This window comes from Stenella coeruleoalba (genome assembly GCF_951394435.1).
Source record: "Stenella coeruleoalba genome assembly, chromosome: 3".
Taxonomy (NCBI): domain Eukaryota; kingdom Metazoa; phylum Chordata; class Mammalia; order Artiodactyla; family Delphinidae; genus Stenella; species Stenella coeruleoalba.
Window position 1 is genome coordinate 64,129,657 of NC_137148.1, and position 16,490 is coordinate 64,146,146.

The 16,490-nt window shown below is 42.1% G+C and overlaps 1 protein-coding gene across 2 annotated transcripts in view; it reads left to right on the forward strand.

Annotated features, from left to right (window-relative positions):
• The window catches only part of RASGRF2 (Ras protein specific guanine nucleotide releasing factor 2), a 228,502-nt gene that overhangs the window by 208,593 nt on the left and 3,419 nt on the right, over positions 1-16,490 (forward strand). For both annotated transcript variants that reach the window (XM_079918349.1, XM_079918350.1), the window contains exons 20-25: positions 3,963-4,023; positions 4,339-4,442; positions 6,568-6,652; positions 9,406-9,603; positions 14,109-14,188; positions 15,838-15,955. In XM_079918349.1, the coding sequence (XP_079774475.1) occupies positions 3,963-4,023; positions 4,339-4,442; positions 6,568-6,652; positions 9,406-9,603; positions 14,109-14,188; positions 15,838-15,955 (646 nt within the window). The remainder of the gene's footprint in view (positions 1-3,962; positions 4,024-4,338; positions 4,443-6,567; positions 6,653-9,405; positions 9,604-14,108; positions 14,189-15,837; positions 15,956-16,490) is intronic.

The following is a 16,490-nucleotide window of genomic DNA, read 5'->3' on the forward strand; positions in this document are numbered from 1 at the left end:
TAGGAAGTAAGACCTAGACAGAACCATCAACTGAAGGAATGTTATCATTCATGAAATCTCTTCATGAAAAAAAAAGAAATCATGGGGTATATGAGAAAGAAGCAGAAATAAAAAGGATTATTTAACAACCTGAAAATTATAAAGATTTTCCTGTTAGTTCATTTCTTAATTTGAAAACAAACAGGGAATTATTTTCAGCTGAAACCAAGAGAATTTAGTATTAAACATTTCCATGCATTCATGGACATCTGCCTTTTTTTTAAAAAAAAAGTACCAGAGCATATGTAGCAATGGGCTCCAGTAAGCCCAGCAGGAAGGAAAGTCATGCTTGAGAAAGCATGGGAAGGAAGAGGTGGTCTGGCAGGTCCCAGAAGAAACATGAGATTAAACCATTCACAAGGTGGGGAGGAGAAGAGTCTGAGGCAGGCCATGCCATGGGCCCAGGCCAGCCCGTCACAGTAGCAAGCAAGCGGCCCATTCGAGGACAGAGGCCAGTTGCTCTTGGCTCTGTTTTTAAGACTACATGATTTCTACACTTGAAGGGGAAATTTTCTAGTTAATAGAATTTGCATAATCCCGTTTCCTTTTAAGTTTTTAATCTGGTATTGCATTATAAGTGCATAAATAGTAAATTGATCATAATGGGTGATACATGTGGGGAAAACCCAGGATCCTGGAGTATTCATCAAACTCTAAGGTAGTCAGAAGACTAGAAGCAAATCCATCCTCTGTTGGAACTGGACCAGGGTTAGAGAGGCCTTCACATCTGAAGGGAACGTTTCTGAACACACCTCCCTTCGAATACAAGTTAGGATTGTGAGAGGTTAAAAAAAAAAAAAAATAGTCCCGATGTTAAAGATTTAGATGCATTCAAGTCATATAACAGTGAGATATAAACATGACACATATATTTAAACACATAATACATTAATGCAATAAAGTGAAAGCTTTCTATGATGAATCATCCCCTCCTTACACAGTGTCACAGGGATTACTTTATGCTGAAGAAGTTTAATTAGCATAGGTAGTTTGTGGCCCTGTTTGTGAATAAAAACCTCTGCTCAAGATTTTTATATTCCTAAAATACCACGACCCTCCAACGTTGTCTGACCAGCTGGCTTCTGAATCTATGCAGTATAGTGTTTTTTGTAGACAACTAACATGCCATAGAATGAAAAGAAACAATGATTGACTTCTTGGATGGTCAACTGGAGTGGGTTCAGTCATGAAAAGGGGACCCACAAACCTCACACAGCCCCAAGCAGCGTTAGACTCCTTTTTTTTTTGTAGAAGAAAAACTACTTTCTTCAAATTGCTTCATACAATAAACCAGGTATTCAAATGAACAGGCCAGGATAAATGTTTTGCTTGGTTTAATCGAATCAGTTGACCAGAATCAAAGGAAATCCAGGCGATTGTATCAAGCTAAGGTACTTGATACATCCAGCTAAGGTACTCACTGTGGATGTTTACACGTTACAGGTCAAGAATATTTGACATGTCGGTGTTTAGACGTAGCATTTATTTTGTTCAGACCCATTAGAACTTTTACACCAAAATGACGTCTTGCTCCTACTCTTACTTGGAGTCAGGGGCCTACCTCTCTTACTAGGTGGATTTTGTTCACCTCCTTTCCTGGCTTGAAAAGGCCTTCAAAGATAATTAGTCATCAATTTAGTTTTTTACTTTCTAATCACTTTTAATTTGGGTGCGAAGTGTTTTTTTGACAGCTGGATCATCCTCATTTATTAAACACATCTCTATATTGTTCTGAGCTATTTCCTCGGGTCACATCTACCTTAAGAATTCGACTTGCCCTATGCATCTCTTCCTTTTACTTGGCTGTTCCCGAGTTATATCCTTTATAATAAAACTGTAACTATAAGCATAAAAAAAAAAAGAAAAAAGAATTCGACTTGCCATCACTAATGAATTCATGGGTGGGCATCAAATTCTGGAGCTGGTTCCTTAATAATAATACTGAAAATCTTTTGTATTTTACAGAATGTCACATGCCATTTTATGGCAGAGTATACATTTCTATAGTTATTTTCAACCTTGTTGGGGGTCATGGATTCCCAAAAAGAATATGATGGAAGCAGTCTCCTCTCAGAAAAATGAACATATGAATATATGCAAACATTTGCATATCATTTTTTAAAGTTTGTGGACCTCTAGAGATTATTTAGTGATACTCTAGGATTAAGAACTTTTGTTCTAAGGGGACATTTTCGAAAGAGATAGCATTTATTTTGATTTACAGGGCAGACTCTTTTGAAGAGAGAAATGTGAGGTAACTGAATGGGACCAGATGTATCTTGGAACATTAGCGTAAGATCGTTGAGGAGAGAAACATTTGATAGAAGCGAAATAACTTCTGGACCATTTCTTTCCAAGCTAAGAATATTGCCCAGCCTCATAAAAAGGATCTTTTCCACGGGTACACATAGTTATAAGGCCACTGATCTCTCTCCAAGAACACAGGCTACCGTAGAAAGGATGACATGCACTTTGGGAAAGAGTCACTTTTCCCCTGTGTCTAACCCTTAAGTGTGATGTAACGATCTTTGGAGAAAGAGTTATGTTTACTTATTTTTTCCTCACCTTAATCTTCCCTTTAGCATATGGTGACTTTTTCTTCTCACAAATGGTACAGCTAATTGCAGACAAGAGGATTGCTATTCCTGTGATCTAGAAGGATTCTGCTCCCGGGTAAACAGCCAAGAACTTTTGTTAGAGAGAAGGAAGATCGAGGAAAAGGAATTGACCTTTTCTGGTGTGTGTTCTATGCTGAACCTTTGAAGTAGTGCCTTTCATAAGCCTGCTCATGACAAGCAAGAGCAACAGGAAAGCAAACTGGACCGAACCCTGGGCCAGTTAGTCCATTTCTTTGAGCTTTTGTTTCCTCATCTATAAAATGGAGATAATAATGCTTACTTTATAGGGATTTTTTATGATATAGGAGAGAGTGTGTGTCAGATGGTAAGCACATGCCTGGCATGTAATGAGCATACAATTACCCTCCTCAGTTGATTTTGTATTTTCGAGGGTGATAGTTTTGTTTTTATCAACTCAGAACACAATAGAACATCACATCATTGTTGCTTTTTAAAATTAGTGTCCTCCAGCAGACAGGCTACATGGTTGGGCACTGTTTAAATATTTTAATACTTTTAATATGTGATTATGCCTTCATTTTAGGACACTTGAAGTGTTTGGTCCAGATGGCAAGTTATATAATCAGGTTAATTTTCCTGGACCCTGAACTTCTCTTGGACTTGAAAGTATCACTGTCACTCTGGAACCAGCACCCACCTTAACTTATGTATTCAGTTACTCATTTGTCACTGATCAAAAAAAATATTTACTGAGAGCTGAATAACACCACATGTGGGGATACAGTACCAAATGTGTCTCAGGAAAGCCCATCTGGGAAGCAAAGGGGAAGAGTTCACCTGCTGGCTTTCTACCTGGTATTGTTTGAACTCTTGCTACCCAGGAACCCCCCTGAGCTTCTGGTCTACCTATGCCTGCATCTTCTGCCTCAGCATCAGCAGGGAGGGGCCAGGGTAGGGGCTGGAGGATTGTGGATTGGACACTTAGGCCTGTTAGAAACCCTGACTGATAGCAACACAAGGCACCCAGATTCGCGGCATAGATCCGCTCAGTAACGCAAAGCACCAGCTTACCCTCTGCTTCACTTTCACAGTGGGTGTTTTATTTATAACTTGTGTGTAACAGCTTGGCTCCGTGTTATAAGTCAGCTCTCTTGATGATCCTCCTCTGCCTTTAACATGTGTGTCTTCCTGTGTCCTTGACCCTCTGTCTTCAATTCACGTCTCCACAGCCTCGCAGACCGGAGCCCTCCGACTTCCACCCAGGGAAAACTGAACTGCATTTTGTCATTTCATTTCTGGGATGTCTATTTTCTTTTCATGGAGGGTATTTTGACTTTTTTTTAGGGCCCTTTCACAAGATGATCAAGATGACATCCACCTAAAACTGGAGGATATAATTCAACTGGTAAGTTCAGCCGTGGTCTTATCCTGCACAATTATATATAAGACTCACCTCTCAAAGGCAAGCACTGTGCCCATAACTGACAACTGGGTTCTGGACTGTATATTCTCTCGCTGTAAACTGTGTGAGAAGAACCAGATTTGGCTTTGGGGTTTAGCAATTGGTCCATGATGTTAATGCCGGCTGTTATTTCTGAACTTCCTGCCATTTTCTTCATAGCTGGAATCCAGGGTGGACTTTGTACTCCAAGCAGCTGCAGTGAGCTGGCAGGCACCTTGCTTCCGGGTGTGTTTCATTCCCTGCCCTCATCTCTTGCAGACAGACTGTCCGAAGGCCGAGTGCTTTGAGACCTTGTCGGCCATGGAGCTGGCTGAGCAGATCACCCTCCTGGACCACATCGTTTTCAGAAGCATTCCCTACGAGTGAGTGTGCCCTCACAGCCGCAGGGCTGCCTTACAGCTGACATTGTTCCTCAGCAGATGCGTGTGCGCAGAGCTGTGGCTCTTAGTCTTATGTTGGTTTTGTCCCACTTGAATGTCTTTTGGTTCCACTATATGTTGGAAGTATTTATATAGAAATATTGGGAACTCTCAAGATGGTCAGTCTTGTGTTTCTGTACGTGCTACAGTTACCATAGAAGGCGAAGTTCTCTGTCCTCTCACATCTTTGTGTTATAGAAACCGCAATACAGTATAACAGTGGTTCTCAAACTTCATGGTGCCTAAAATCATTTGGGAAACCTGTTCAAAATGTACATCCCTAGGTACCGCCCCCTGGCCACCCCCCCGGCAGAAATCCTGATTCCAGTAGGTTTGAGGCCCAGGAAACTACATTTTCAATGAGAATCCCAGATAATTCTGCGTGAGCTAAGACTATACTTTGAGAAACACTGATGTTGGGAAATTCTGTAAATTCTGCTGCAATTTTTCCCCCATGTCCATAAATCAGCAGGTGGTATTGCTGAGCATCGAGACTCCAGAACAGCGTAGACTCCCAAGACAGCGCTTTGCACAGAGCACACTTGGAGTGGGTATCTGCCGAGTGAACGCTGTCACGTAATGAGCATCCATGTCACTACTGCCTTTTAACTGTCTCGTGTGCAGAGTAAGGGAGGCTCTTTAAGCCCCCTCCTGCTGTCCTAATCAGCAGCTCTACAAACAAGGCCTTTGTGTGGACAAATAACAACTGTTGGCATAAGTCCCCTGTGAAATTATAACTAAATGAAAGGTATGGGAGGGGCTGGGTAAGAGGTATGACTGTGGTCCATGTTGTATGTAGAGAAGAGGACATCCAGGATGATGGAGGCTCAGGCATAGCCGTGTTGGTGGTCAGAGCTACAATAGAAGGGGCAGGGCCGGAAGATGCTCCTGCAGACTTTTCTTTTATGCATTTTATCTTATTTCCCACTTTCAGCAATTGTAGGCCCATCCATGAACATGGGGAAAAAAGGAACGTGGCCCCTTGGCCGTACAAATGAACCCACTGACTATTTGATGACTTGAGTTAGGAGTGCAGTGCCTCTTCCCCCCACCTCCTGACTATCCTCCAGTGCAGTGAGGATTCAGGAGGGAGGGGAGCATGACCAGTATGGAAGAGGAGAAACAGCAAAGGCTGAATCTTTGTGGTTGCCCTTGGTGTGGTCTCTTCCTGGGACCCTTCTCACCTCTCCTCCCCTCTGCTGCTGTGAACATGTACCAATTTTCATCCGTAGAAAAAGCACATCTTTGTGTCCAACAGCCTTGCAGGATGGGAACAGTACCACCCACGTCAAAGGACTCAGTCAACATTGGTGGATTAAGAATGTGTCAGAGTAATTTCATTTTAATTTCGGTAATGCCTTGACAAAATAACTCCTGTATGCTCCAGCTTGATTGTCCCTCGCTTGCTGTGATCCAGTGACCCACTCATGAGTGAAATGAAGGAGCAGGGATGTTATTCAGAAGACAGACCTTCCTCCAGGCTGAGCTCCCACCACCGTAACTGCCTTTCTCACACGAACGGGCTGCAAAGTGCTAACACCAGCATTTGTTCATTCGGCCCTTACCACGTGTACTGTTCCGGGCTCTGGGGCGAACAAAGGAAAGTCCCTGCCCATGGAACTGACATTCTCCTGGAGACTGTCAGAGCAAAGTGGAGGAAAACATGCTGTTCTTGATTAACATTTTTGGTAGTGATGGATTTTTCAAGCCTTCTGCTAAGGCTTAAGATTTTTTCAAGGTGATCCAGGGAAAATGGTCTTGGTTTCTGAGTTAGCACTTAAGCTCTTTATTCCTCTTGTCATTGTTTTCCAATTTCAGAGAAGCCTTTATAATGATCCTAATAAGGACCCGGTTCCAAACATTTATAAGAGAAAGCTGAAACTGAAGAATCTTTTTCTTTTTGGCATCAAGTGGTGAAATGGTAGAATTGAGCTAAAATTCATTTGAGATGGAGCAGCAGGGTTGGGCAATGTCAAGTTTAATGTATATAATATTCATAATAATTATTCAGGATCATGGGCACCCTTAAAACACTTAATTGATTTTGTGTTTTGTTTTGAATTTTCAGAGAATTTCTTGGGCAGGGGTGGATGAAGCTGGATAAAAATGAAAGAACACCTTACATTATGAAAACCAGCCAACACTTCAATGATGTGAGTAACCATAAAAATAAAACCTTGGGTGGGAGTGTTATAGGAAGATGAGTATCAGGGTCTTGAGATGCCTTCTCTAAATTAAAAGAAGTCTTCCACCCACTTTTTAAACAAAACTGATGGAATGTTAAAAAAAAAAAAAGCTTAAATATCCTCTAAGAGTTCACAGTGATGTGATTACTTCCAGTTACCTTCCAGTTCACATTTGATGGTACACAAGTCTGGTAAGTGCTCAGTGATGCATAGGTAGCTGCTATTATTTTTATCATGATCATGATTACTTCATGGTCGTAGATTGACTGGTTCTAACAGCACTGTGTCACTGGCCCCTGGTGGTACTGGTGATGGTAAGGCTGGGTTGCTACAGCTCCTCCTCATTATTACTGAACATTCAGTCCCAGTACATTCCAGGGTGGGAAGGAACCTCTCTGAGCGTAATTACAGTGATGCTGAGACTGCGTGCAGAGGTAACCAGCTGTCGGTCCCTCTCCCCCTCTGCTCTTCTGCAGCAGTTTAGATGGAGTTGCTTTTATACCCTCCTCCTCCCCATTGGTGCTGTCCTACTGGTCTTAGTCCTGTGGAAGAGCCACAGATGTTGGAATGTCTTCAGGCCTATCCCGGCAAAGGGAAGGCTCCCTTTTCAATTCTACTAAAGTACGGTAAAAAGAGTAATGATGATGTTAAAAAAAAAAAAAAAAAGACTACCAGGAAACCTGTAGGTAAATTAATGTCATCCAGAATCAAAATACAAAACAACAGTGCAAATTCCCAAGACAGTGCTTTGCTGAGGGTACATGTGGAATAGGTGTTATTACAGAACAAGCATCAAATGTCACTGCTTCCTAAAGGACAGGACACATGACCTGTCTGGGCCACTCTTTGAGAAGCAGAGCCCCTTCTGTGCACAAGAAACCTATTTTTTTTTCTTTTTTGCCTGTGCTGTACATACACTTGGGATGAAATGGACACTCAAATCAGAGGTTCGGTCCCAGGCTCCATACCCACATGTCTCTACTTGGGTGGCCACTTGCACTGTGTCCAGATTGCAGATGGAACTCATCATCAGAGTTCCTCCCAGACCCACCAAGCCTGCTTCTTCATCTTATTCTCTGTTCTTGGTCTTGGGTAATGGCCCCACCAGCCACTCACTCAACCAAGCACGGAATCTAGAGGTCATCTTCGACCCCTTCTTCTCCTTTCTCCACCTCGCTCACCCCTCAACATGTTAGTGAACCCTAAATCTACACATCTCAGACTCTTCTTTTCCCCTCCCTTCCCACTGCCATAATCTTGATTTGGCCTTTCATTCTTTTCTCCAGGAGCTCCTAACTCACTATCTCCCCACCCCCATCTCACTGACACCCAACCCTTTCTTCACACAGTGGCACGGAAATAACTTCTCTCGGAGGCCCATCTAATTATATCTCTTTGATGAAATTTTGTCAGTGGCTTCCTCTCACCTTCACAATACGGCCCCAGCCGCTCAACCTGGCCTACAGGAGCCCTGCCTCCTGTCATCCTTGTCTCTCACCAACCCCCGTGCTCCTCAGACAGCTGCCAGATCCTCCATGCCACCACGCCTTCCCCCTCTGTCCCTTTGCAGACACTCCTCTACTTTGATGGGAAGCAGTAGCTAGCTTCTCCTCACGCTTCAGGGTTCAGTGCGGGCACAATCTCTCTCCTCTGTACTAAGCCACCTGCCCCATGCTGCCTCTATTTCTCAAGCTCCACCACCCCCCCCGCCCCCCAGCCCTAGCTTTGCATTTCGCTTTGTGGTATTTACTTGTTTCTGTCTGCCTCTCCTCACCTTCCCACCCAACCAGGCTCAGTGCCTTAAGGTCAGGGAGACTGATTTATTTATTTTTCCTGTTCCCACAACCTAAAAGAATGGTCCTTACTGGGTGCTCAGTACAAAATAATTTCTTTAATAAATATGCACAATGATAGTTCTGAGGCCCTGTGAGATTTAAAATACCTATGGAATTATCAAAGAATTGGTGTACTCATCAGATTTAGTATATGGATATAAGATTATGGACCCCAGATTCCCTTTATTAGTAACCAATCCTGTTCTAGTCTTTTCCTTTCCATATTCTAAGTGTTGAGCTTCTTAAGTTGCCTCTTTTTCTCTTGGCGTTAACTAATAGAATTACAGTGCTTAGCCTTGAAACTATAGGTCCCTTTAACTGCTGGTGGAAAAAAAATTCAGCAAGATAAGATGAAAATGTTCTCTCTTCTGCACCTAAGTGTTTCTGGTTTGAGAGTTGGTAGGTTAGAGTTTGATTTGATTGGGAGGAAATGTGTTTTCTTTGTGCTAACTGAGGCTTCCTAGAGTGAATATCCCCACATCGTTGGGACCCAAGGAACATTGGGAGAGGCCCCAAGAAGTGAAACCCCTGATCTGCAAAGGTTGCCATTCCTCAGGGGTTAGCTCGTTCTCTGCCATTCTCTCAATAATTATTGGAAATGACTCCTCCATCAAAATTACTGATTAGCAAAACCACCTCTTCCCCCAACAAGCTGATCCCAAACAACCCCTCTCTTCACTCAGGATGAGCAGGTGTTCATTCGTGTGTTGTTATTGTTACCATTACAGACTTTAGTTTCTTCAGAAGGTTGATATCTAAATGGACCATGATCTCACATCCCTTGACACCTGCTTTGCTGACATTTCTGTAGGTAATTCAGGTATCGTGCCTGCATGAATTGCTTTGGCTCTTAGCTGCCCTCTCTTGGCTTTTCCATTGTCTCAGATGAGTAACCTGGTGGCCTCCCAGATCATGAATTATGCGGATATCAGCTCCCGAGCCAACGCAATTGAGAAGTGGGTGGCCGTGGCGGACATCTGCCGGTGCCTGCACAACTACAACGGCGTGCTGGAGATCACCTCGGCCTTAAACAGAAGTGCTATCTACCGGCTGAAGAAAACCTGGGCCAAGGTGTCCAAGCAGGTGAGCACCAGCGGGCGACACCTCCCGCTGCCGCGAGGAGGAGAGACTGGGAGACCAGAGCCAGGATAAATATTACTGATTAGGAAATAATTAGCTGAAATGTGCAGCTCCGTTGCCAAAGAAAGGTGGGTAATTACTGTGTTCTTACCACTTAATTGATTCTGCTCATATGTGTTTCTAAATGGTTAATTTAGAAAAGAAAATACAAACCAAAACACTCATTATAACATATCTGGGGACAACTTCAGACAATGTGGTTGACAGTCAGGAGGTGTTCCCTGAATCATTTAGGGAGGGCGCATTGATTCCAAGTGAGCACAGTGATGTCCGTGGATCCATTCTTTCTCCCTCAAAGGTACAAATGCCTTAGGGCCAAAGACCAGGGATAGAGGGCCTCCATGTTCACCTCTTCTTTGTCATTCAGGTAGTCAAGTTTTGGCATAATGACTTGAATGTGAAGAAATATAACTTCTTAATTTTCTTTTAATTGGACTTAGCTTGTTCACGCTTACTTTTTCCTTCAGATAATTTCAGGATTCAAGTGACATCACCATTTCCCCCCTGCTCTTCCCCCTGAGTGTCAGTGGGTGTTAGGGAGGGCTTTTCCGGGCTTGTGGAAGGCTGTGTGCACCCACTGGCCTCCTGCTGTAGTCTTTGGGTACAAGTCGCTGTGAGTTGCCTGTGCCTGGTGTTCAAATGGTCAACCTACCCTGCCAGGAACATGGCATGGTTATTGCACGCAGGGAGCCTGACTGACCTCACCTCCCATTCATCTCTCACTGGCTCTGCTGATTCTCTGAGATGGGGTGCGTATTACCTCTACTACAGGCTGTGGTGCCCCTTGCTGATCCCTAGTGGGCAGGCTAATTCTTCATTACTAGATAACTCACTTGACCCTCTCAAAGGGTGTTGGGGGAACTTTCTAGGCTCCTCCATGTCCCATGGGCGCCAGAGGCTAGGAGTGTTTATGCCAGGCCCTCTCTGCATATCCTTCTTCCACAGACCACTGTGCCTGCCTTGTTGTGACCACCCAAAGTTGGTGAAGGGTGTCTTCAGGGCGCCCACCTCAAGGGTTTCAGGCAGGAAGAATAGCATATATTCTGCTGACATTTCCTCAAAGCTGTCTGGTTTCTGTTGCCCCCTCTGAGGGTTTAAGCCCCTCTCAGAGACATTGCTTCTTACTCTCTTCTATTTTCTTTGCTCTCTCCGAGCCTTTTAAATTCCTCCCTATGTAGCAAGAAACCAAGCCTAAGTCATATCTTTTATCCCTTCCCCCCATTCCTTAGTAAAAATGGAATGCTCTAAGAATCCCAAGTTTGGCCTCTAGAAATGGCAAATTCTTCTGTGAATAAAGCCTGGACCTTGCAAATAAAAGCCACAGCTTTTATAAAAACTGTTTTTAAAAAACTTTTAATCTTGAGATCACTGTAGGTCCATATGCAATTATAAGAAATAATAGAAATCCCTTCCACCCTATACCCAGTGTCCACCAGTGGTAACATCTCACATAACTACAGACAATATCACAACCACAAAATTAACCATTGGTACCATCCACCAATCTTATACAGACTTCATTACTTTTACATGTATTCATTTGTGTGTGTGCATATGTGTGTGTGTGTGTGTGTGTGTGTCTAGTGTGCCTTTATTACAGGGATAGATGCATGTAATCACCACCAGAGTGAAGATACAGAACAGTTCTATCACTAAGATCCCTCCTATCACCCTTTTATAGCCCCAGCCACCTTCCCCCCTCTCCCTCCCTAACTCCTGGCAACCACAGATCTGTTTTCCATCTCTGTAATTTTGTCATTTCAAGAATGTTGTATAAATAGAATCATGCAGTATATGACATTTTGAGATTGCCTTTTTTTAAACTCAGAATAATTCCTTTGAAATCCATTCAAGTTGTTACATGTATCAATTCTTAGTTCCTTTTTATTGCTGAACAGTACCTCCTGGTGTAGATATGACATTTCATTTAACCATTCACCCCTTGAAGGACATCTGGGTGTTTTCAGTTTCAGCTATTACAAATAAAGCTGCTATGAACATTCATGAATATGTTTTATGTGACTATAAGTTTTCATTTCTCTGGGATAAATGCCTAAGTGTGCGATTGCTGGGTCATATGGTAATTGTGTGTTTAGTTTTATAAGAAACTTCCACTCTTTTCTAGAGAGGCTGTACCGTTTTACATTCCTATCAGGAGCGTATGAGTAAACCAGTTTCTCCACATTCTTTTTTTTCTAGATATAAATTTATTTATTTGTGGCTGCATTGGGTCTTCGCTGCGGTGTGTGGGTTCTCATTGCAGTGGCTTCTCTTGTTGCAGAGCATGGGCTCTAGGCGTGCGGGCTTCAGTAGCTGTGGCTCGAAGGCTCTAGGCACAGGCTCAGTAGTTGTGGCTCACAGGCTTAGTTGCTCCGTGGCATGTGGGATCTTCCCGGACCAGAGCTCGAACCCGTATCTCCTGCATTGGCAGGCGTATTCTTAACCACTGCGCCACCAGGGAAGCCCTCTCCACATTCTTGTCAGCATTTGGTGTTATCACTATTTTTAATTTTAGCCGTTTTGAAATCTCACCATTGTTTTAATTTGCACTTGCTAATGGCTAATAATGTTAAACATCTTTTCATGTGCTTGTTTGCATCTGTATATCCTCTTCAGCAAAATGCCTAATCATGTCTTCAGCTCATTTTTTAATTAGATTGTTTGGTTTTTTTACCTTTGAGATTTGAGAATTCTTTCTATATTCCTCCACTTCATTCTTCTGTTTTGAAATTATTTTAACTACCTTAAGTGCTGTGACTTCCATATAAATTTTAGGATTAAAAACTATGTCTTAAAAACTTTACTGAGATTTCCATTGGAATTCCATTAAACCAATCAATTTAGGGAGAATTGACATCTTTACTACACTGAGTCTTCCAGTCCATAAACACAGTATTTCTCACAATTTCTTTAGGTTTTCTTTGATTTCTTAAATCAGCCTTTTGAAATCTTCAACATACAAGTCCTGTATATGTTTTGTTAGATTTATGCCTAAATATTTCATTTTCCTTGGAGATATTTAAATGTTCTTGTGGTTTTAATTTTGGTTTTCACACATTCATTGTTAGTATATACAAATGTAATTGATTTTTGTGTGTTGGTCTTGTATCCGTAACCTTGCTGAACTCACTTATTAGCCCTAGGAGCTTTTTTGTAGTTTCCTTGGAATTTTCTACATAGACAATTATGTCACTTGTAAATAGGAACAATCTTATTTCTTTCTTTCCAATTTATATGCCTTTATTTCCTTTTCTTGCCTTATTGCTCTGGCTAGACTTTCCAATGCTATGTTGAATAGGATAGTAAGAGAGGACATTCTTACCTTGTTCTTGATCTTGGGGGGAAAGCTTTCAGTTTTTCACCATTAAGGATGGTGTTAGCTGCAGGCTTTTTATAAATGCTTTTCATAAAATTGAGGAAGCTACTTTCTCTTCCCTAGTTTTTGAGAGATTTTATGATGAATGGGTATTGGAATAGTATTTTTATTTTATTTATTTTTATTTAAAAATTTTTTTAACATCTTTATTGGAGTGTAATTGCTTTACAATGTTGTGTTAGTTTCTGCTGTATAACAAAGTGAATCAGCTATACATATACATACATCCCCATATCTCCTCCCTCTTGTGTCTCCCTCCCACCCTCCCTATCCCACCCCTCTAGGTGGTCACAAAGCATCGAGCTGATCTCCCTGTGCTATAGCTGCTTCCCACTAGCTATCTATTTTACATTTGGTAGTGTATATATGTCCATGCCACTCTCTCACTTCACCCCAGCTTATCCTTCCCCCTCCCCGTGTCCTCAAGTCCATTCTCTACGTCTGCATCTTTATGGAATAGTATTTTTAAAGTGGGCTTCAAATGGCTATATCAGAATCCAAAAGCTGGACACTGACCCCTTGGTCATGGCTGGGTTTTGCCTCCCTCTAACGCAGTGGTGGCCTCAGCCATTAGGCACTGGATACAAAGAGCATATTATCCTGTCACACACATGTCACATTTCATCAGAGTCGGTATTGGTCAGTCCATAGCCAAGCACAGAATATGTGCTTTAATGACTTGGAAATTAACAGTCGAAAAGATTCATCATGAAAACTCCCTGACACAAGACTTCTCTTTTAAGATTCTCTATTCAACATGTGCTTTTCAGTTCTTTAAGTTCCGAAGTTTCTTGTGCATTATAGTTTTTCTTTTCTACACATTTTCTCTCTTTTTGGCTCAACGATTAGTGTAGTCACTTTTCTTTACGTGTTCTTCCTCCTTTTTTTAAACATTAAATTTAAATATAATGCCCCCCTCTGTACTTTGAAAGTCATATCACATCACAATAGTCTGGCAAAGGTATCAGTAACTGCCACTGTAGAAGAGAACTGAGCATCTTTTGGTAACTTACCACCTTACCAAACCATAGGAATATTTTCATGACATACTAAGTTATTTGTTTCTTTCTAGACAAAAGCTCTAATGGACAAGCTTCAGAAGACTATTTCATCTGAAGGAAGATTTAAAAATCTCAGAGAAACCCTTAAAAAGTATGTCTATCTTAATTATTAAATTATTCATAATTCACAAATATGTTTATATAATTTTTATAGTGTACAAATAGTCACTTACCTCCTACTTTGGCTTGAAAAGAAAAACAAATGGGAACAACTTCCATCACGTAGGTGTTTTTCTGATTTCCCTTTTCATTTGGAATACTGTGGATACAGTAAGTAAATAGCTTATGGACATACTCGTGGTATGCAGAGCTTTCCAAATAAGAAGAAAATATCACCATAGTAAATCAAACCACATAAAGAGTAAATAAAACTCTTTTACTATAAAGAGTTTCTTGACTTGGTATTTCTTAATCTAAACACAGTGATTTCCTGTGATTTTTTTTTTTTTTTTTTTTGTGGTACGCGGGCCTTTCACTGTTGTGGCCTCTCCCGTTGCGGAGCACAGGCTTCCGGAGGCGCAGGCTCAGCGGCCATGGCTCACGGTTCCAGCCGCTCTGCGGCATGTGGGATCTTCCTGGACCGGGGCATGAACCCGTGTTCCCTGCATCGGCAGGCGGACTCTCAACCACTGCACCACCAGGGAAGCCCTCCTGTGATTTTTTAATTTAAATATTCCAGTGCCTATTGATTATTGTTATGTATTTTTGACCTTTTATTGCTGGATCATTCTCTCTTTCTACAGACACGCACACACACACACACACACACACACATGTGCACAGAGACAGAGAGAGAGAGAGAGAGAGAGAGAGAGAGAGAGAGAACAAAATGTATTCTCCTGCAACTTGTTTTCTTATCATCTACTGCACGTACTTGCCTTACTCTGGAAAATATTGTCCTGTGATGCCCTGAGAGAAAGAAAGACTCATAGTAACAACAGTGACAACAATAGCACAAGAACTATTCACTGAATACTTGCTAAATGACAGACTCTATGTGAAGTGCTTGATGTGTCTAATTTAAGCCTCACAGCAAACTAAAGAGATAAGTTTTATTGTCTCCATTTTACAGACAAGGAAACTCCAGTTCAGAGAGTTTGCCCTGCATCACTTAGTAAGTGGTCAAGCAGGGACTCAAACCCAGTTCACTCTGGATCAAAAGGCCATATTCTCAGCCTCTAGACTCCTTGAGAAAAACAAGTTCATCCCCCTTCCAAACAGCAAAGGTCTCACTTTAGCATGTAGTTGTCATATTAATTAAGTCTATACCTTCTAAAACATTTAAGTACTAACTAAAACAGAAAACAAGTTTTACAAGCTCTAATTACATTGATGTTTTTTTCCACCCACTTCTTTAAGGTTGAATGTTTGCACTTTAATGAGGTGAGGGCATGGGGTTTTCCTACATGCTTTTACCCCTCAGAGAAGTGTGGCCAATGCAGATAAATACTGCAAGCAAGTCTCGCTAGCAAACGTTAGTATTTGTCTGTAAGACATCCCATTGTTTGAAATACCATTGTCTCAAACACATAGTAAAGCATGGGCGGTAATTTTGTATCATATTCTATTGTGAGGCATATTTAAAACTCTGCATATCATAAGTGTGCTTCTGAAAATGGAATTTAAAAACTTGATTCTTCAGGGTGGGAGCAGCACATTTACTTCCTATTTATTTTAAATGGGGAGGTAAGTGGACACTTGTGGGAATGAGCATGACAACAGTACCTCTTGGTCTTGCAGTTGTAACCCCCCTGCTGTTCCTTATCTGGGAATGTACCTGACGGACCTGGCGTTTATTGAAGAAGGAACACCAAACTTTACTGAGGAAGGCCTCGTCAATTTCTCCAAGATGAGAATGGTAGGTGAGAATTTCATACAATCAGGCTGTCTCAGTGACATCAGTGGCTTACAGAGAAGAGGCGACATCATGGAAGGTCACTGCTTTTTATGCTCGAGGTGAAGAGGTGGTGGACACTGGTGGTGGACACCTGATGTTGGCTGATTCAGGAGGTTTTCGCAGGTCCATTTCAGCTTGCAGTCTGGACAAAGAGGGTAGGGAATAAAGCTCTAGGGATGACTTTCTAGGACTGACCAGTGATAGACAGGTGCTGAGGCTTCTTGCTGGACAGCTGGGTTCTAAGCACCAAGTTAGAAGCAAGGAGCCCATGGACACTAGCACCCAGGGCTTGCCACTCCTGAACCTGAGGCCGCCCCATGCCAGCTGTTTCCCTGATGGTGAATTCAGTATTTCCTTGCTGTTAGCATTTTGTGTGGCTCATTAAAGGACAAGAAAGCCCTGGGGCCTGGAGCATGATGGGACAGGGCTCCAGATACCTCACTGGAGGAAGGGACTGACTTCTCTGGGACGGGCTTCCAGAAGAATGTGCTGCAGC